At 39.7% G+C, this 21,509-nt stretch overlaps 1 protein-coding gene across 1 annotated transcript in view; it reads left to right on the forward strand.

Moving 5' to 3' along the window:
• LANCL3 (LanC like family member 3) overlaps nucleotides 1–20,019 on the forward strand; it is a 93,287-nt gene extending 73,268 nt beyond the window's left edge. The window contains exons 2-5 of the mRNA XM_059911371.1: nucleotides 4,079–4,202; nucleotides 5,130–5,327; nucleotides 12,723–12,930; nucleotides 19,625–20,019. Of these exons, the coding sequence (XP_059767354.1) occupies nucleotides 4,079–4,202; nucleotides 5,130–5,327; nucleotides 12,723–12,930; nucleotides 19,625–19,784 (690 nt within the window). The 3' untranslated portion in view covers nucleotides 19,785–20,019. The remainder of the gene's footprint in view (nucleotides 1–4,078; nucleotides 4,203–5,129; nucleotides 5,328–12,722; nucleotides 12,931–19,624) is intronic.
• Nucleotides 20,020–21,509: the final 1,490 nt, after the last annotated feature.

A 21,509-nucleotide genomic window follows, 5' to 3' on the forward strand; every position in this document is an offset into this window, starting at 1 on the left:
ATGCCATTTCCTCATTCCCAAGGCCTCAGAGTGTTTCAGCAGCACAGACGGAGGCCGTCTTCTTGGAAGTGTGTGCGCTCGTGTGTTCCTCTGTGCTGGGAGTGCAGCCTGGAGGGATGTCTGAGAGGGCAGACAAATGAGAGAACACGAAGCAGCCCCTGCCCCGCATCTCATCTCCTTTCTTCCTAACGTACTGTGTGTTGGGCGGGGACCAGTACCCTCTTCTTCAGTGCTCTCCTCTGCACACTTTTCATGTACACTGTTTTTCCCCTTTTTATTTGCTGATCAATAAAACCAAGGGTAGGTCTTGTCTGTTCCCAGCGATAAAGAACTGCACGCATAACTGGTCTTTATCCGGCCCGACAAGCGCTGTTTCTCTTTGTTTTTCACAGTGTTTCTGCGAGATAAGAGGAAACCACCCAGACATGATGCATGACCGGGGAAGTTTTGAAATATTTTATAAACTCATTCTCTATTCTGAGCTGTGGATCAGGGATGAAAAGAAAGAGGGCACCACATAGAACCAAAGTTGATTTTCCTTTTCTGGGTTAAAAACAAGCAGGTGGGGCGGGGAGAGAAAGCAGACATGAATAAATGTTCAGCTGAGGAAAGAATAATCCAGTTTTCAATTATCAGCACAGCAGTCAAATAGGGAGAATTTTAGTCATTCAAATGAGTATGTACCCTGAAAATCCAGTTGCCTTTTCCTATCACAAAAACTGCCTCTGTCACATGGATTCAAGACCAATAGTGGCATACAGGACCTCAGTTCAGGTGAAGAGCCAGATATATTCCCAGGAAATTATGGGATGGGACCAGGATAGACTCCTCTTAAGTGCATGCCCTTTGAGGCTCTTGGCAGGTTTCTGAGAGTAAGCCAGGATGGAGGGGTTGATATGAGGCCGATGATGCAAGATATTACATAGAGTAAGACTAAATGTGAGATCAGTTGGTGCTGATAAAGGTACAGAGAGAGTAAGATGTTGTCAGTGGCAAATGAAACTTTGGTAACAATTCGAATGGATGCAGAGGAGGAAATCATTTAGGAGAAATGTGCCGTCCAGCTAAGGAAAGACCCGAGGCTGAGCCCTGAAATGATGGTGGGAAGGCATGGGAAGATAGGGTCTTTAGGATTTCTAGGCAGAAAGGAGGAGTAAACCCAAGAGGCAAAGATAGGTACCTAATAAAAGGGAAACTTAAGTTGGAACCCATGACGTAATTGTTTCTGAGCAACCAGATGGAAAATGAGGAGATGAAGTCTTAGTGAAGCTGATGTGTTAAATATTCTGCATTACTGTTTCTTTCCACCCCTGCCTGGGTTCATGAACTATTTTTTTAATTAAAAAAATTTTTTTAATTGAATTACAGTGGATTTACAGTATTTCAAGTGTACAGCAAAGTGGTTCAGTTACATATATATATATATATATATATATATATATATATATATTCCTTTTCAGATTCTTTTCCCTTATAGGTTATTACAAGATATTGAATATAGTTCCCTGTGCTATACAGTAGGTCTTTGTTGTTTATCTATTTTATATATAATAATATATATCTGTTAATCCCAAATTCCCAATTTAATCCCTCCCCCCCTTTCCCCTTTGGTAACCACAAGTTTTTTTCTATGTCAGTGAGTCTATTTCTCTTTTGTAAATAAGCTCATTTATATCATTTTTTTAGATTCCACATATAAGTCATATCATATGATATTTGTCTTTCTCTGTCTGACTTACTTCACTTAGTGTGATAATCTCTAGGTCCATCCATCTTGCTGCAAATGGCATTATTTCATTCTTTTTTATGGGTGACTAATATTCCATTGTGTATATGTGCCACATCTTCTTTATTCATTCATCTGTCAGTGGACACTTAGGTTGCTTCCATGTCCTGGCTATTGTAAATAGAGCTGCAATGAACATTGTGGTACATGACCCTTTTGGAATTATGGTTTTCTCAGGGTATATGCCCAGTAGTGGGATTGCTAGATCGTATGGTAGTACTATTTTTAGTTTTTTAAGGAACCTCCATACTGTTCTCCATAGTGGCTGTATCAATTTACATTCCCACCAACAGTGCAAGAGGGTTCGCTTTTCTCCACACCCTCTCCAGCATTTATTATTCGTAGACTTTTTTTTTTTTTTTTTTAATTATTTATTTATTTATTTATTTTAGTTGTGTTGGGTCTTCGTTTCTGTGCAAGGGCTTTCTCTAGTTGTGGCAAGCGGGGGCCACTCTTCATCGCGATGCGCGGGTCTCTCACCATCGCGGCCTCTCTTGTTGCGGAGCACAGGCTCCAGACGCGCAGGCTCAGCAGTTGTGGCTCACGGGCCCACTTGCTCCGTGTCATGTGGGATCTTCCCAGACCAGGGCTCGAGCCCGCGTCCCCTGCATTGGCAGGCAGACTCTCAACCACTGCGCCACCAGGGAAGCCCCTATTCGTAGACTTTTTGATGATGGCCATTCTGACCGGTGTGAGGTGGGCTCATGAACTTTAATCACTCTACTGTAGACTTTTGTCTATGTCTATCTCCAGTGCTGGATAGTAAGTTCCTTGTAGGAAAAAAAATGTGTCCTAGGCTTTCTAGAGTTTCCCCCACAATACCTACTAGAGGGCCTCACTGGAATAGTAGCTCAGTAATGTTAACTGGCAGAATTAATTAATGAACAACTTCCTCTTCATGTGATTATTTTTCCAAATTAAATGCTAGATTTGAAGGGGCCACAACCTGGATTATATTTTGCCCTTCTAATGTTGTGTAAATCAGAGGAGCAAGTTATGACTTAAGAAATCATTAGTTATTTCAAAAGGAATGGATGAGTCTAATGGCAGATATCAGGTAGGAAAATTTGATGTGTGAGTCTTCGGAGAAAGGCCAAAATCCAATAGATTGTTCCTTGATCCCAGATTCATCCAGTCAGGCCAAGGCTGAACTTTAGGTGATTTTTTCTGTTTTTGGTTACTCTGGCTAGTACTCTTCCTGTGTAGGTCTGCCTTTTCGGAAGGTTGGCTTCATGAGAGTAAAGGTCTTGTCATCTTGTTCACTGTTGTGTCTCCAGCGTCTAGAACAGGCTTTCCTGCTTATAGTAAGGGCTTAAGAAATAACTGTGGAAGGAAGGGGAAGAGGGAGGGAGGGGGTGAATAAAGAAAAGAGGGGGGGGGGCTCTGCTTTTCATGGCAGTCCACCTGGCACTTACTCGCTCATCAGTTACCAAAGTCCCCCTTGGGCTCAGAGTCAAGAACCAAGGATACCAAAATGATGAGACACCACAGTCTTTGCATCTGATCATCCAGTAGAAAGAGACAGAACGCAACAGGCGACAAGTGCTGTGCCAAAGGGAGCATCCAGTGTGCCCCGAGGCAGAGTGGCAGACAGAGAGCATTGCAAACGTGAGCAGAACCCTGATAAATGCAATGATGCTTTGTAGGCTTGAGAACATTTTAACCTGTATAGCCCTAAAACTTACGGTACCTAGATTGAATAAAATATGGGAGACGGCCTTTTAGCTGTTCTCTATTCAGCATCATTTTGATAGTAAAAGTTCTTTTGCCTTGGTCCTTATTGGACTTTGGTTTCCTTCATGGACTGCAAAAGGCTCCAGAGGGTCTGTCATGCAGCAGCTTGTCATAGAATTGTGGCTTTATAAGCACAGTCGAAATGACACAAACTGAAGGCCCATTGTCTGAGCCAGACCCGCGCCATACATCAGAAGTAACAGCTTTGCTAAGCATGGTCGCTTAGGACCAGTCTTAATTCTTTCCTGAGCAACTTCTTGTTCCTGTGACAAAGATTAATGATATAACAGCTGTTAGGTGGTCTCTGCCATTTAGTAAAACCTATAGCAGTAAAGGTGTGTGTTTCCCATCAGAACTGCAAATTTTCTGAAGAGGGGAGATAAACTTGACAATGAAGAGAGAATCAGTGGTTTTAAAAAAAAGGTATGGTGGGCTGAGCTTATTTACAAATAGGAAAAGGACGGGGGGATATGCTGATGGACTTTTTAAGCAAGAAAATCCAGTGTCTGAGGAATAATGAAGATCCTGACTTGACCTCTGCTTCTTTTCCTTACTCAGGTGCTGACCCCAGCACAGATCAAATCAATTTGCCAGGCGATCCTGGACTCCGGGAAGCAATATGCCATGAAAAAGAGGAAACCATTCCCACTGATGTATTCTTACTATGGAACCGAATACTTGGGTGAGTAAGGGTGTTGGCAAAGGCCTGGAGGAGGAAGGCAGTCTCTAACAGCAGCATTGGCTAAAGACTGGAAGATTTTGTTTTTGACATAGGTCATCACTATTGCTTTCAGTGGGAACCCTTTAAAAGGCCATTTAAAAACAAATATCGCTGGATACTACAAAGCACAATTTCATATTTGTTTTCAGAGTCTACCTGTCAGAAATGGAGCTATTTGGGTGGGAGGGAGACACAAGAGGGAGGGGATATGGGGATATATGTATACATATATCTGATTCACTTTGTTATGCAGCAGAAACTAACATGACATTGTAAAGCAATTATACTCCAATAAAGATGTTAAAACAAAAAAGAAGAAAAAGGAAAAAAAAGAAATGGAGCTATTTTAACAATGACTTTCACTAAAGACTAAAATCCTTTATTCTCAATTGTGAATTCACTGGCCTAATTTTGCTGAAAGTTTAACAGCTTATATGCTCACTGCCAGTAGTACCTCTGCACAGGGAAGCAGGATTCAGCCACTGACAGTTTCGAGTTTTTAACATTAGTGGATTAATAACAGACTACTGAATCACAATGACTACTTTTGAGATACGAGGCTTGTAAAGTGAAAGTTAGTTACTACCCCTTTGAATCCTTCAGTGCCTCCCCATCACTCCTTGCAAGCATGACTTGCAAGCCCCTTTGTAGATTGCCTGCCTCCCTCTCCAAACTCAAGCTTTATCTCTCCCTTCCCTGGTTCTGTCCAGCATATTCTCCAGCAGGCAAAGTGTTCTCATACCTTTGTAACCTTTGTGCCTGTTCCTTTTGCCTAGAATGCCTGGCTTTCCCCAACCCCTTCATCAATCTGTAATACTTAACGCCCAGACTTCAAACTGGTCCTCCTCCCAATTGTGTGAATTAATGATGCTTTGCTTGTCTATATAGGAGCAGCTCATGGCCTGTCGTCCATCCTCCAGATGCTTCTTTCGTACCATGAGCACCTTAAGCCCTCAGATCAGGAGCTGGTGTGGCAGAGCGTGGACTTCCTTATGGAGCAGGAACAGAACTGCAACTGGCCACCTGAGCTCGGCGAGGCCATCGAGAGGGAGAACGAGCTGGTGCACTGGTGCCACGGCGCCCCAGGTCTCACTCCTGTTATTATCTGATAGCATTGCCTTTCACTGGGCTTAGCCAAAGATGGGTGCCTTTTCTGAGAAGTGAGGGTATTTCTCATCTTATGCCATTACCATGGGAGATGAAAAGGTCAAGATGAAACTTTTCAAAGCCAAGAAAGTCTCCATCAGTAAAGGATGTCCAGAAATGATCCTGTGTTTAAAAACTATATGATCTTTATCTACAGTATTTGTATACAAATTAAACTAGTGCTGCCCAACAAAATATAATACGAGCCACATATGAAATTAACTTTCTAGTAGCCCTATTAAAAACATAGAAAGAAACAGGTGAAATGAATTTTAATAATAGATCTACCCCAATACACGCCAAATATTATTTCAACATGCAACCAATTTAAAAATCGAGTGACTTCATATTTTTTAAATATCCAGTCTTTGCAATCCCGTGTCTCTGTTATACTTACATCCCATCCTGATACAGACTAGCCACGTTGCAAGCGCTTAGTAACTTCATGGGACAGTGCGGATCTGGAACCTGGCAGTTCAAAACGCGGTCCCTGGATTAGTGGCACGGGAGTTTGTTAGATATCCAGAATCTCAGGCCCCACCCCAGCCCCACTGAATCCGAATCTGCACTTCGACAAGATCCCTAGGTGATTTGTACGCACATTAAGGTTGAAGATGGACTGTTCTGTAATTCTTCTCCAAATGAGGGTTTCCATTATCACCTAATGAAAAGTCTAGAGAAATGAGAAGCCATTTGCAGTGAACTCTCTGGAATCGAGCCTGGAAACTTATCAGACCCCATCTTTTCCTTTTTTTTTTCAATCCCATTACATTGCTAATTAGGCCTTAGAGAAGGGGCAATTCAAAAAAGACAGTGCATTTTGGTCGATTGGCCAGAGGAGAGACTTAAAATACCAAAATAACACACACATTTTTTGATTAGGAGTGTATTTAATTTTCAAGGCTATGCTTCAGTGCCATGAGTACAGCTTTAAAATATATTTGATTTCTCTTTCATTTGTTACCTGATTTTTATTACTTCCTTTCCCCGCCTTACCTAATTAATGTTCTTTAATCCAACTGGAATTTCATTTTTTCTTCAGTACAGTTTGAGGTGACGAATAATAGAAGTCTTAGTCCATTGGCCATATTTTCTCTGCCTGCCATTTTTACTGAAGGAAGGACTTCAAAGGCCCCCATGTGTGCTTGTACCGGCGCCAGGGCATTGTGCACTATGTCCAGGCTAATTCCCACCAGTGATCATTTGAGCCCACTTTTTTCTTGCTTTGAACTTTCTGAAGAAAAACAGCAGTTATTTACCATTCTGGAAATGATATCTCTTCATGTTACGCTCAACACTCCCATTTCCTATTCCCTTTAATCATTTTCAGCAAAGGCCTTTGGGTATCCTCCAAGCACCCCAGGATCCTTGAATTTTGGAGATGTCCCAAATTAAATACAGCCTATTTTGAAAGGATTCAATGTATAGTAAAAGCCCTGTGAAGAGTGGGAAGATAATTTACTAAAATGAGTGGCTGGGTCACTTAATTGATGTGGGGCTCTTGAAGGGCAGTTATTCCATTCTCTCTGTACGTCACATCCCATCTGTCTTTGTAAATCATGGACCATAATAGTACAGCATAGGATTCATCACCTTGGGGACTTTATTTATCCTCATTTATCATTCATGTTCAGTATCTTGGTTAGATTAAACGCAGGTTGCAGGGCAAAATCATTCAATCCACATATTCACTGGACTGCCAAAAATAAACTAATTCACAAATGAATAAAGAACCAAATGGAGCCCATTATGTCTGCCAACCCGCACTTCCATCTCAAGGGTATTGGTCTTCCTTTTAAGAGATGCGCTAAAAATAGCATCAAGAGTGATTATAAATCTGATAAGTGCAGGTTAAAGACCATCAAGATGCCTCTGAAGTTGGCAACAGTAAGCTCTCCAAAAATTCTAAAACAAGAGATGACCTAGAAAAATAATTCTCACTTATGTGAGGAGAATATTTTTTGAGAGTAGATTTATGAACAGTGCAGATGGTTTGGGGCGGCAGACTGATTCTGTGATTAAAAACCTGCCAGAAATAATCCACAGTGTGGAACTTCATCAATGATACCTTATCTTCATCAATGATACTATAATTGTTTCCTGTTGACTTCCCTTCAACCCACCTCTACAGGTGACAGCCTTGGTTATCATTTATGCGCTGTGAATATACTTCTGGACTCTTTAAGTTAATAACTCTGGGTTCTAATTGTAGTTCCAACACTAACCAGCTAAGTAACCTTGAGAAAACCACTTTGTTTCTTTTGTGCCTTTGTTCATCTGTGAAAGGAGTGTATTGAGGTGGAGCAGTGAAACTCAGTCTTTTTTTCACCACAGACCCCTTTAATCCTGTGGACCCTTACCGTTCCTGAGGGATATGGCCCAAAAGATTTGCAGACACCCACATTTATAAATACCCAGTGCGGCGTAGAGTTTTTCTCACTAAATACAACGAAGTATAGCAGGCAGATTCACCTGACCCCTTCCTAGCCTTAAAGATTCTGCAGTACAGGGCAAAAGTCATTTACAAAATCATTAAAACAAATGCTGTAGCTAAAAGAAACTCTAGATCGCATTATGTTACATCATTACTGTGGTCACACTGACAGCGCATTTCCTTTACTCTGGGTGAAACACAGGTGTAGCTATATTTTTTTTAAATCATTTCATGAGGGCTCCTGGATAGGTGACTTTGAATAGAGAACAGTAAGTACTTGTACAGTGCAGGTGTCTTTGATCACTAAGCTTTGTAGCACACACCGTACAATGCGTGCTTCGGTCAAATTCCGGATCCCAGAATGGACCTGTGCGCTGATTCTCTAGGATGTTGAAACGAAACGTGCCAAGTCTGGCTATCACGAGGCTCTGCTGGATCACATGTTTCCAAGATTTAGCCTCTCAAACCATACTTCTTAAGTAATAATTCCTTTTCCCATTTGCATTTGACAAAGACATATATCATTGCTGCCTCCGTGTTTCATGTCAAAGCACAATAATCAGTGTTCCCAGGATGAAATGACACCGTTCCCAGCAAAAGCAAAGAAATCCAACGTCCTTTCCTTTTAGATTAAGCCACCTTATTGTGGATTTCATTAGGTTAGGTAAGGAGACAATAGGTGTAGAAGTTTTTCAAGGTCCTGTCCATGTACCATTCCATGATCCAGGCTGCAGGAAGAGGCCCTTTGTCTCTGGCCAGAACCATAGGATCAATACCCATTAAGCTGCCTGGGGCTAACGGCCTGGTTTAGCAATTAGACCATCTCAACCCGTCTTCCTTCCACATCTTTCACCTCCGCTTCAGCATCGGCCTGCGCTGGGGTGAGAAATGGGACATTATAGGGTCAGCAGACATTTGTGGAGGCCTTGCCATGTGTCAAACACCATGCCACAGATCGGGGAGCAAAAATGAACAAGACAGAGTACCTGCCCTTGGGTAGCTGGCACAATACTAGGGGCGGCAGCCATGAAAACAAGTAATTTCAACAGACTTACAGGTATAGAAAACAAACTAGTGGGTACCAGTGGGTACCAGTGGGGAGAAGGAAGGGAGGAGGGGCAAGATGGGGGTAGGAGATTAAGAAATACACACTACTATGTATAAAATAGATAAGCAACAAGGATATATTGTATAGCACAGGGAATTATAGTCATCTTGTAATAACTTTTAATGGAGTTTAGTCAGTAAAAATACTGAATCACTATCCGGTACACCTGAAACGAATATAATATTACAAATCAACTATATTTCAATTTAAAAATTATATTAAAAAACAGGTAATTTTAATATGATACTGTGTGAGTGCTAAGGTTTGTATAAGGAGTGATGGGAGCTCAAAGGAGGGATTTCTGGTCCTCCTCCAGGTTCTGGGAAGGCTTCCTGGAGGAGGTGATGCCTGAGATAAGTTAGACTAAGAAAGGTTCCCACCTTTCTTAGTTTGTTCCAAGAAAAGTCAGTCAGAGGCATGGAACCACATGGTGAAGGAAGGGGAACTGTGGGGTGGTTTGGTTTCACTGAAGTAAACGCTTCATGGAGGGCATGAAGGCCCTTACTAAAATGAGTGGCTGGGGGAGAAGTGGCAGGAGGACAGAGTAGGAGCTGGGTGGCAAAGGGCTCTCTGTGTCTCACCTGGAGAGTAGCTTCACCTGGATTCTGAGTGGGGGGGAAGCTAAGAGGCACAGATGACCCCACAGAGTTGCTCTGTCTTGAGGCAGCCAATCATTGGCCAAAACCTGCTGGGGGAGGTGCATAGCCTAGCCGCCCCTTTGGCTGAGGCCATATCTCCCAAGAAGAGGGCAGCAGTGAGCTTTGTCAGCAGTGAACTCACAGCCGCTGGGGGATGGGGCACCTGCCAGTAAAGTAAAGGGATCCGATAGAGCACCAAGGGCTTCCGGTTCACCTGGCCTGTTCCTCCTCCTCCTTTGGTACCCAGGTTAGATGGTGTCATTTCACCAGTGGGCCTTTCCTACCTCCAGGTGTCGGTTAGGAGCCTTCCTCTGTGCTTCCTCAACGCCCCTCTGTCCCCTCACGTAGCCTAATGAATGCCCCAGTTAGGTTGTAAAGACTAATGAAGGCAGGGGCTTTTATTTATTTTTTTTTTTTTAAACCATCTGCTTCTCTTTTTTTTTTTTTATAAATTTATTTATTTATTCATTTATTTAATTTTTGGCTGCGTTGGGTCTTCGTTGCTGCGCGCGGGCTTTCTCTAGTTGCAGGGAGCGAGGGCTACTCTTCGTTGCGGTGTGCGGGCTTCTCATTGCGGTGGCTTCTCTTGCTGCGGAGCACGGGCTCTAGGCACGCGGGCTTCAGTAGTTGTGGCTCATGGGCTCTAGAGTGCAGGCTTCAGCAGTTGTGGCTCGCAGGCTCTAGAGTGCAGGCTCAGTAGTTGTGGCGCACGGGCTTAGTTGCTCCGCGGCATGTGGGATCTTCCCGGACCAGGGCTCAAACCCGTATCCCCTGCATTGGCAGGAGGATTCTTAACCACTGCGCCACCAGAGAAACCCTGGCAGGGGCTTTTAAAAACCTTAGCACCTACTACTGTCCTGGTATATAGTAGGTGCTCAACTAATATCTAAACAGCCACCCATCCTGTGAGCTGTCTCTTTCATTAGCCTCTTTGCCATCTTTCTGCTGACACGATCAGCTCATAGCTACCCTATTGCCCTTCTTTCAGTCTTGGTTGACCCCACAGTGGGGCATTTTGTCTATAATACTAATCACATCATTAAAAATATAAACCAACCAATTCACAACAAAACACTCCCACTGGTTCCCTACTGCCCACGAATACAGTCCAAGCTGCCCAACTGGACTTGTAAAATCATCCAAAATATGAGCCCAATCTACCCTTCCAGCCCATGGTCCTGTTGCTTAGAACACTGCCCCACTGGTCTTCATGTGACTTGTTTATTGTGGCTTAGAAACTTTGCCCTTGCTGATTTGATGCCTGGAATGTTCTCTCTCCATCTCCTCAGGCCTGCAGTTTCCTACGCATCCTATACAGTCCTGAAGAAAGCCTTACTCCCATCAAAGCTTCCCCTGACTGTCTCCCCTCAGGGAACTTCCACTTTTCTGATCCCTCTAGTATTATTTTCAGAGCCATTCATTTTATGTCCCAACAGCATCATGAACTACATGTCTTATTATGTATCAGTCAAAAGTACATATTTTTCTCTCCCTTTCTAGACAGTGCCTTCCTGAAGGGCAGGAATCGTGTTTAGCATTTATTGTATATCACCCAGGGCCAGAAGTGGCAACATAATTTGGGGGACCCAGTACAAAATAAACATGCAGACCCCTTTTTAAAAAATGATTAAGAATTTCAAGATGGCAACAACAGAGCATTCAATCCAGGGTGGGGCCCTTCTGGAGGCCCTTTGTGAGGCTGTACAGGTCACATGCCCATGAAGCTGGCCCTGCCTAGGGCTGTGCATACAGCAGATCATCAATGAGCACTTTCAAATGAATGGATACAGTGAATGAATGAATGTGTAATTAACTAAGTTCAATTCTTTTAAAAATCATTCTTTGTGGGAATGACACTTTCTTCCTAGAACTGAAGGAGGACAGTGCCATAGGTGACCATTGTCAGTGGTTGACTGGAAAGCACTGGCTGAGGAGAGCCCATTGTTACGTGTTCGTCATAGGGAGTGTTAAAGGATACATTTTTAAAAGAGAATAAAATCATGACTCTCATACAGACATAAACATATGTCAACAATTTTAACTCATAAATTAATGAGGGAACCACAAAGGTATTACAACTGGTTCAAAGGAAAATCCAAAGAGTGGACATATTTCTAGGCTATTAGGAACGCTGACATGAATTTACTTAATAGATGCAGAAACTAGCTGCTTCCACGAAGACTGAGGGAAGCCAATGCAGCATCTACCGGACAGAATATGAGTTTCTAGAGACAGGTATTATTTACATTACTGTCAGTTTTCTACAAGGTAATTTCTGTCTTTACACAGTTGTAAAATAGGCTAGTCAAAGACAAAGGCAGAGATAACCTTGATGGATGAGCTAGTCAAAATATCTACTAAATTCCATTCTTTCCCACTTTCTATACGAGAAGGGTAGGCGAGGCAGGAGAGAGAGTGATCTTGTGTTATTAATCTCCTCTCTGAATATGAGCACCTGGAACGTGGGGGAAATTGTTTCTATTAATAGCTGTCACTTCTCTTGTTTCCATTCCTGCCTGTGTAATTGAGATTGCCTTGGCTGAGGAGTTTTGAAGGAACGTGTCTTTCCTTGAAACAATCAAGTGGGGAGGGCCTCACTTCACAGCTGAAGCCAGAGTCTTGGCCAGGTCACTTGGGATCATTGTTGTTTTTGGAAGGACTCCCAGTTTGGCTCTTAAGAAAAGGTGTGTAGTTATAAGTACTTTAACATTACAAATTCTGAACATCCGTGGGGGAATGGGCAAACTGTGTAAACAGTTAGCCATTCCCAAAAGCCAGATATGCATAATGCTTACCAGGGTATGCGTCATCAAATATTAACACATTTGTAAATTATGGATTTTATCAATCTAGATACTTGTTACTCTTGCTCTCAGGGCCAGTATCACCATACAATTCAAACAACGTAAACTAAATCTCACAGGTAAAGTAAGACTCCCTTGGAGAAGATCCTATAGCCTTGCTACTCAAAATGTGGTCCCCGGAAGGGCCGTCGTTAGAAATGCAGTATCTCTGGGCCCACCTCAGACCTACTAGATTAGAGTGGATATTTTACCAATACATTGGTGATTTGTGAGCCTCTTAGAGTTTGAGAAGTTCCGCTCTATAGTATTAAGCCCTGAAAATCACCTCTAATGTCTTTGATGTTTTCACAGGAATTGCCTATCTGTTTGCAAAAGCTTATCTGGTTTCCAAGAAACCACAGTACCTGGACACATGTATCCGGTGTGGGGAACTCACGTGGCAGAAGGGCCTGCTAAAGAAGGGGCCAGGGATTTGCCACGGGGTAGCTGGCAGTGCCTATGTCTTCCTGCTGCTATACCGGCTCACGGGAAACTCTAAATACATCTACCGAGCCCAAAGGTCAGCCTTTCTTTGCATGTTTTTTTTTTTCTCCAAATGTTAATACAATTAATGTTCTGAACAGGTAATAGAGTCACATAGTTTTAAAGTGTAAAAAGAAATACTTCCACTGTGCACTATAGCAATTTAGTTCACTTCCCAGGAGATAGTTACCAGTCGCTTAGTTATCTTCTCAGGGATATACATATCTGTATATATACACAAGCAGATAGGCATATATGTAATATTTTATCCCTCTTTTTTGTTACAAATGGTAGCACTTTGCTATCTTAACGATCACCCTAAATCAGTAAATAAAGGACTTTTCATTTTTATTGCTGCATAGTATTACATCTTCTGAATGAGCCATAGTTTATTTAACTAGTCCCATATGGAGGGCAATTTGGATTCTTTCTAATATTTTGCATTACCTATAATGCTATGATGAAAAACCTTGTACATATATCATTTTGTTCACGTATGGGTATATCTGTAAGTAAATCCCTAGAAGTGGAATTACTGGGCCAAAGGATATGTATATTTGCGATTTTTTTTTTTTTATTGTGGTGAGAACACTTAATATGAGATCTATTCTCTTAGCATATTTTAAAATGTACAGTAATATCTTGTTAGCTATAGACACAATGTTGGACAGCAGATCTCTAGAACTTATTCACCTTCAGTAACAAACTTTATACCCATTGAGCAAAAACTCCCCATTTCCCCTCCCCCACTCCAGCCTTTGGCAGCCCTCATTGTATTCTCTGCTTCTATGAGCTTGATTGACTGTTGTACATTCCTCATATAAGTGTTATCATGGAGTATTTGTCTTTTTGTGACTGGCTTATTTCACTTAGCATAATGGCCTCATTTATCATTTAGAACAGTGCCTGGCCCATAGTAACTGCAATGTAAGTGTTCACTGTTACTATCACTAACAATTTGAGTTATATCATTCTAGACATTTCTCTATGCATGAATGCATATTCCTATATATATATATATGTATGTATGTATTATATGTACATATTAATAAGATCCTACAATTATGTATGTGTAACAGTACTATACATACTGTTTGCAGTTTATAATTTTAAATAAACAGTTTTTAAGGGGCACCCTTTATTTCAGTTTGTATAGATCTATCTCATTGTTTTAATGACTATATAGTTATTTATTATAGTTGTACCATGATTAATTTAACCAATCTTTAAGTAATGGACACTTGGTATATGTGCAATCTTTACTAGTACAAACAAAATTGTCCCAAATATCCAACACATACCTTTCTGTGCACTATGAGAAAAATTTTTAAATTGAAGTCGTTAAATCCAGAGGCATTTTAAACTGTCTTTGTCTTTTGCCCATTTTTTCCTATTGTGATGCTTATTTTGAGGACTGTAACTCTTTGTCAATATATGATGTAAATATTTTTCTACTTTGCCATTTTTCTTTCAACTTAGCTCATGGTCTTTTGCCAGATGAAAATTTTAAGTATTTTTCTTGATAAAGTTGACAAACTTTCAAGATTTCTGGACTTTGTGTTATAGTTAAAAAGACCTTTCCCACTCTAAGATTATAAAAATATTAATTTACATTGACTTTTAATACTTTTATGATTTTATTTTCATTTTTTTTTTTAAACATCTTTATTGAAGTATAATTGCCTTACAATGTATTTTCATTTTTAAAATAAATTTGTACCTCTTCACCCATCTCTCCCACCAATTTAGAAGTTACTTTAACTTTTAAATCATTGATTCGTTTAGAGCTTACTTTTTAAAATAGTGTCAGATGGATATCTATCTTTGTGTTTTCTAATGAAAAAACAAAACTTTCCCATAACATTTGTTGGCCAATTACCCCAATCATTTGAAATTCCAGTTTTATCATAAACTGAATTTATATAAATGTGTGGGTTTGTTTCTGGACTTTCTATATTTCATTATTCATTTATTTCTAGTTTTTCTTAGCTGTTCTCTCTCATTTATTCTTCCAATTGTATTTTAGAGTCAATTTTTCAAAAATTAAAAAAATCCTACAGACATTTGATTGGAATTTCAATGAATTTATATGTTACTTAGTGAGAACTCACATTTTTAGAATATTGAGTTTTTCCATCCAAGAGTATGGTATGTTTTCCCTTTATTTAAGTTTGTAAAAATGTCATTTGGTAAAGTTTTGATCTTATGAAGAAGGACTTGTATGTTTCTTGTTAATTTTATTACTATGTATTTTATGTTTCCAGGATTGTGAGTGGAATCTTTTCCTCCCCTATATTTTCAGGTTATTTATTACTGGCATTTATGAAGACTTTAAAAAACATACATATTATTGCAGTTTAGCAATCTAAGATGCCCTTCTCTCATATAAATCTGCATTGTATCTTACAAACATCTTAGTTTTGATAAATATCAAAATGATATATCTGGCCACCTTACTGAACTCCATTAATCTTTCTATTAGATTCCATTGGGTTTTCTAAGTAGGCACACATATTATCTGCAAATAATTATAATTTTGTTACTTCCATTCTCAACTATATACTCTTTTTTTTTCATTTCCTATCACATGGGTCAGAATCTCCATAACAACGTTCAATAAAAATAAGGATAATAAACATCCTTGCCTTTATGCTGATTTCATTAAGAGTGAGTCTGTGTTTCACCGTGATCTTTTAAATTTGCTTCTTATAATGTGTGTCATGTTGGATTATGACACTCCTCTGTTCAGGATAATCTGATGGCTTCCCACATGAATCAGAGTAAAAGCCAAAGTCTGTTCTCTGAACAAAAAGCCATCCAGGATCTTGCCTCCCATTACGCCTCTGATATCATGCCCTACTTGTCTTGCTCCTGGTTCTTTGCACCACAGTGGCTTCCTTGTGACTCTGTTAAGATGCCAGGTACAATCTACCTCAAGGCCTTTGAAGTTTTGGTCTCCTTCACCTGTGATGTTCACTTTCTACGTATATGTCCCAGTTCTCTCACTTCATTCAGACCATCACTCAAAAGTCATTTTGTCAGAGAGGTCTTCCCAAGGCAATTTATCTAATATTCGATCTTTAAAAAAAACCATAAAATACCCTTTATGATATTTGCATGTATGCACAGAAGGAAAAATACTAACATATGTGAGTCCCCCATTTGTAGCTCCATTGTTTTGGAAGTCTGTTAATATATTTTGACTCATGGCTCCCTAATCTGTTTAGGTTGCAACCTGACCCTTTATTTCCCAAATATAGGGGAAAAAAGTCATTTGGGATCTTACTTAGGCTAATGTGATATCACCTTTGGAATAAATTTCATCGGGGTTGTCATTCTCTAGAAAGCCTATTAAAAAGAATCAGAACAACCCCTCTATTTTTCTGGGAGACTGGTCCTAGTTTACAGAGTCTTAATTATAAGTCTGGGATTACAGGGCCCTTCAGACAACTTAAATTTCTCACTTACAGGTAAAGACTGAAAATGTGCGGGTAATATCTGAATATTGTTTGGGCATTGCATTTAATTGTTTAGTGTACTGAAATTTCCACTTCATCATAACTCAAAGTTAAATATGGTGTGGTCCAAACTGGGGAGACTTCCTTTGGCCGTTCCTAAAACAATAAAGTCAAACAATATGTACCTTCCTGGAATAAACATTACTTGGTCATCGCCTACTACTCTTTTAACACAGAGTTGGAATTTATGGTTCCAGAAAAATATTTGACCACCTTTTAAGTTTCTTCTATGATTATTTAATTATTCAGGTTTTCTACCTCTTTTTGAATTATTTTTGGTAGTGAATAAACTACTATAAAAGCATCTAGTTCATATGTATTTTCGAATGTTTGACATAAAGTTCTAACAGTATAGTTCCATAATATTTAAAATTTCCCATGTCTGTGATTACATGCCATTTCACATTCCTAATGGTTTTCCTTTTTGGCCAGACACACCAGCATTTTGTCTATGTTGCTTATCCTTTCAAGGAACTGGCTTTTGGTTTTTATTAATTATTTTTGTTTTTCTCTTTTGCCTCCTAATACATTGTTTTCTGCCTTTATTTTTGGTTTTCCGGTGTTCCTTCCCTTTATTTTGTTATTTTCTACAGTTTTTAAAAAGTGCTTAATTAGAATACCTTCCATCTTTATAACATCAACAACAACTCAGATCAATGAATTTTCCTCTGAGTTCAGTTTTGGTCATAGTCAATAGGTTTTGATATGTAATGTTATCAGTGTCTGTAATTCTTATTAGTTCCATAATTACCATTCTGACTTCTATTTTGACAGAGTTTTTTAGAAAAATGAATTTGTTAGTTTGAATTTTGCACCATTGGGTAGATTTTGGAAACAATCATTTTCACTTTAGTATGATAACATGTTGTATAGGTCAGAATACAATGAAACTGCTACTCTCACACATTGCTGGTACTCTTGTAAATTGCTATATATCATTTAGAAGTTATTTTGAAAAGCACAAAAAATGTTCATCATATTACTTTTTTTTTAAATTTATTTATTTATTTTTGGGTGTGTTGGGTCTTCGTTTCTGTGCGAGGGCTTTCTCTAGTTGTGGCAAGTGGGGGCCACTCTTCATCGCGGTGCGCGGGCCTCTCACTATCGCGGCCTCTCTTGTTGGGGAGCACAGGCTTCAGATGCGCAGGCTCAGTAGTTGTGGCTCACGGGCCTAGTTGCTCTGCGGCATGTGGGATCTTCCCAGACCAGGGCTCGAACCCGTGTCCTCTGCATTGGCAGGCAGGTTCTCAACCACTGCGCCACCAGGGAAACCCCATCATATTACTTTTAAATAAAAAAATGTAGGATACTAAATATTATAGACTCTGATTTCAATAATGTAATAAATAAATCTAATCCTAGGGGGGAAAAAGGTCAGAGGAGGGAGCAAAATTAACTGTGGATTTCTCTTAAAATGTGGTGGGATGGTTGTCTCTATTTTACAAATATTCTGCTATACTATGTTTTTGTGAAAAAATTCTGTTTACCATGTATGGAATGCTTGCTCTTTGCTCAGAGCCGTAATATATGGTATCTTTGATCTTTACAGATAATCTTATGCAATTCTGCAACTTCACCGTTTTAAAGTCAGATTAAGAAATTTGCCAAAGGTCATCTAACTTGAAGTTATCAGAGTTGCATATTGCAACCCCAAAGCCCTTCCTCTTCCTGCTACACCAGGGCTTCGCAATCTAGGATTCGTGAATTTACTTGAGAAAAGTATTACATGTCAAGCTGAAATGTAGCATTTCCTTCGATTCTGAATTCGCAGTAGCTGTGACTCTGTCACCAATGGATGTCATAGATATTCTCATGTTATTAGTCTTGTTGCAGATATTGTGAAATATATTTTACTCCCATCACTACTTAGAAATGTCAGCAGTTATTAGACCCACTACTAGATCTTGTTATTTAATGTCTTAATAAAGAATCCATATATCACTGTATCACAAATTCGGTTGAAAAATTTTTGCTAACCATGCTTTAATATAATTAATTTCCTTGGGAATCCTGTGTATTTTTCTTTACATATTTGAAGACTTTTTTTTTTTCTGAGAAGGAGTCCAGGCTGCCAAAGGCTCCATAGCACTAAAACAGTTAAGACTCTTGAAGCTGTACCACGAAGTTTCAGTGTGTAATTACAAATTTTGAATTAACTCTTAAGATGCATCATTATTCTACTGTTTAAAATTTTGACTTCCATTAAAAATTGTTGCATATTCAGGAAAACAGTTGAGAGAAAAATTGTCCCAGACAGAATTGCAGTATGTTTCCTGCTGATTTATTTTAAGCTAGCGTCAATTCTAAGAGCCCTAAAAAGATCAAACAAGTAATTACTCTTCATAGGACCCCCTATGTAGTAGCAATAATCTAAATTTACGGCAGAATCAGCTGTCAGGCCTTTTCAACCTGTGAGCTCTAGCCTCTGAATTAGTGATTATTTTTGTTGTTGATGGGAATGGGTAGAGCAAGTCTGTAAAGAGGTGACAGCACTTTAAAACCTGTAAGCTACTAAAAATGTTACTCATTATAAATGATTTGAATAGGCTTTGTGGCAAATACAGGTAAAAGAAAAAAAGATCTCTCATAGAGAATTTAGAGGTCAGTGATTTATTTTTAAGGCAGGTGTCCTAAAAATAATCTATCTTGTAGCTGAGTTTGCTGTTTGATGTCATGATTATAAAGTGTTGCTTGCCTTTTCCCATTCATCTTATTCTTTTGTTTGCCCAAAGCACAGATTGTATAAAATCTTGCCCATTTATTTTCAGTCTCTGCTCTGTATCACATATAAATGAAACCTAGCTCAGAAAAAGTATGCCTGCAGAAACACAGCATATTTACGTTTTCTAAAGGCAGAGGCCTATATCAGCTTGCTTCTATTCAAGATAAATAAAAGTATGGCTATTTATCTGTCTTTTTTACTTTTAATTATCGGATGACAGAAGGAATGAAATCCTCAGAAACTGCTTTGCTTTGCAAATGCTGAAAATAGTTGAATTTACTTGGCAGCATGATCTGTTGTGAAACATACACAATGGCATAATGGCTTCTCCGTTTTTTAACAGGGAAGAAGGCTTCCTTCAGGTATTATACACGTCTGGAAAGAGAATGATGCTAAAACTTGAACTTAGCGGAGAGGAGGAAGAAGCAACCCAGGGCCAATAATATGGAAACACTCATGTGAAAACTGTTCATATTTTCTCCTTCTCTTAGGTTTGCTGAATTTTTATTTACCGAGGAATTCAAGGCTGGTTCCCGGGTCCTTGAAAGTATATACAGCTTGTATGAAGGCTTCTCCGGGACGGTGTGCTTTCTGATCGATCTGCTGCAGCCCAACCAGGCTGAGTTCCCTCTCTTCAGCGTCTTTGTTTAGAAGGCTCCGTGTCCCACCGTGGCCCTGCAGAAGGTTCCTGAGATTTCCTGAGCCTACTACCTGAGGCAGTTTCCACATAAGCCACATTCAATGGTATTACAACCATGAGCCTTAACATGGCTGTCGGAAGGAAGGGAGGGAGCAAGCAGGTGAAGGCAGCATGATACCTGATTGAAGGGAGAACAGTGTGAGAACCTGCAAACATAAAGACACCACAACTCTTCTAAAACCCCTGGAGATGGAATAGTTGAGGGAATAGATGTGAGACCAGAGATCAGAGGAAAAAGGGAAAGAGAAATCATCTGTCTTTCACTTGCGGGATAGAAAACAAAATTGAAATGTGGACTATGGCAATGAAATGCCAAAAATACCTTTGCAATTGGAGAGAGAATTTGACCATTTGTGGGTGCCCTCCACCCCTAAATTCAGAAATAAAGACGATCAGAAAACTAAAGTAATTGCCCAGCTAAAACGGCTAGGAGGGGCGTGTCAGGTTGCCGAAGGACAAAAAGGGAAACTCTTGGTTGTCCTTTGCCTTTACTTATTGAAATTCATGATTTTTAATGAATGGAGAAATTTGCATATGAATCTCTATTTTTTAGCATTACCCTGGGCACTTTAAAGAGATCATATCATAACTTAGTTTAGACCCCCAAATTCCAAGTTCCCTTAGGTCTTAGAGCGTCTCTCTTCCTGGGTTCCTTTTTCTTTCCGAAAGCTCAATTAGAATAGCAAAATTCACAGGCTAGCAAATACTGTAGCAAGTGTTATACTGTCAAGTGTTTTTCTCAATTTGAAGCATAAGCTGTGTACTGTCTATTGTTAGTAATTTTTTAAATGCTTATGTAATCCCTATGAAGCTATTAGCTGAACTGTAAAATATACTCGTGGAAAAAATCACTCATCTCAAAGATCAGGGTAACCACTACAAAGGTGGGTCATTTCCGCCTTGGATGGAATACTGTGTCCCCTGGGACAGGCACCCAGTGGCCTAGAAAGGGACCAGTGATTATGAAAAGAACACTGCTCAATTTTATACTGTAAGATTAAGAGATGCGTGAACTCCCTGGCTGATCACCTTACCCTCCAAGACACAGGCTCCACTAGAATTTGTCTACAGTACCCAGTGAGCCAAGTTGTCATATTAAATTCAGCCCTGCCATAAACACATAGAAGCTGTAAAACTACTTCAAGTAAATAGTGGTTTCCAGAACATTGTGGGAGCATCTGTCACTTCAATACTCAGAACATGAGTTTATCCATTTTCTAGAATTTGGTCAGTGTCAATTACATATATCAGAGTGAGGAGGAAATTGCATACTGTATAAGATTTAACAATTATTTAAATAGTCATTAAATATTTGGATATACGTGATAGATGTAGAATATGTATCATTAAGTGCTTAGGTTTACATCAGGATGTATATATATCTAGATATGTCTAGATATATAGATAGATAGATACCTAAGCGCTTATTCAGTTCAGTAGTTCCTAACTTCTTGATTCGTAGATGAACTTTGGGAGGAGTTGGGGAATATTTTGTTGCCTAAAAATGTGTGTGTGTGTGTGTGTGTGCGCGCACGCGCACGCTTTTTTTTCTGGGAAGAGGATCTCTAGCATTCACAAGATTCTCAAAGAATCTGGGGCTGAAGAAAGGTAAGAACTGTCTGGATATTTTCTGACTTTCTTTATGTTTGCACTCATCAGAACAAACTAGGACAAAG

Source organism: Balaenoptera ricei, chromosome X (assembly GCF_028023285.1).
Source record: "Balaenoptera ricei isolate mBalRic1 chromosome X, mBalRic1.hap2, whole genome shotgun sequence".
NCBI classification, from domain to species: domain Eukaryota; kingdom Metazoa; phylum Chordata; class Mammalia; order Artiodactyla; family Balaenopteridae; genus Balaenoptera; species Balaenoptera ricei.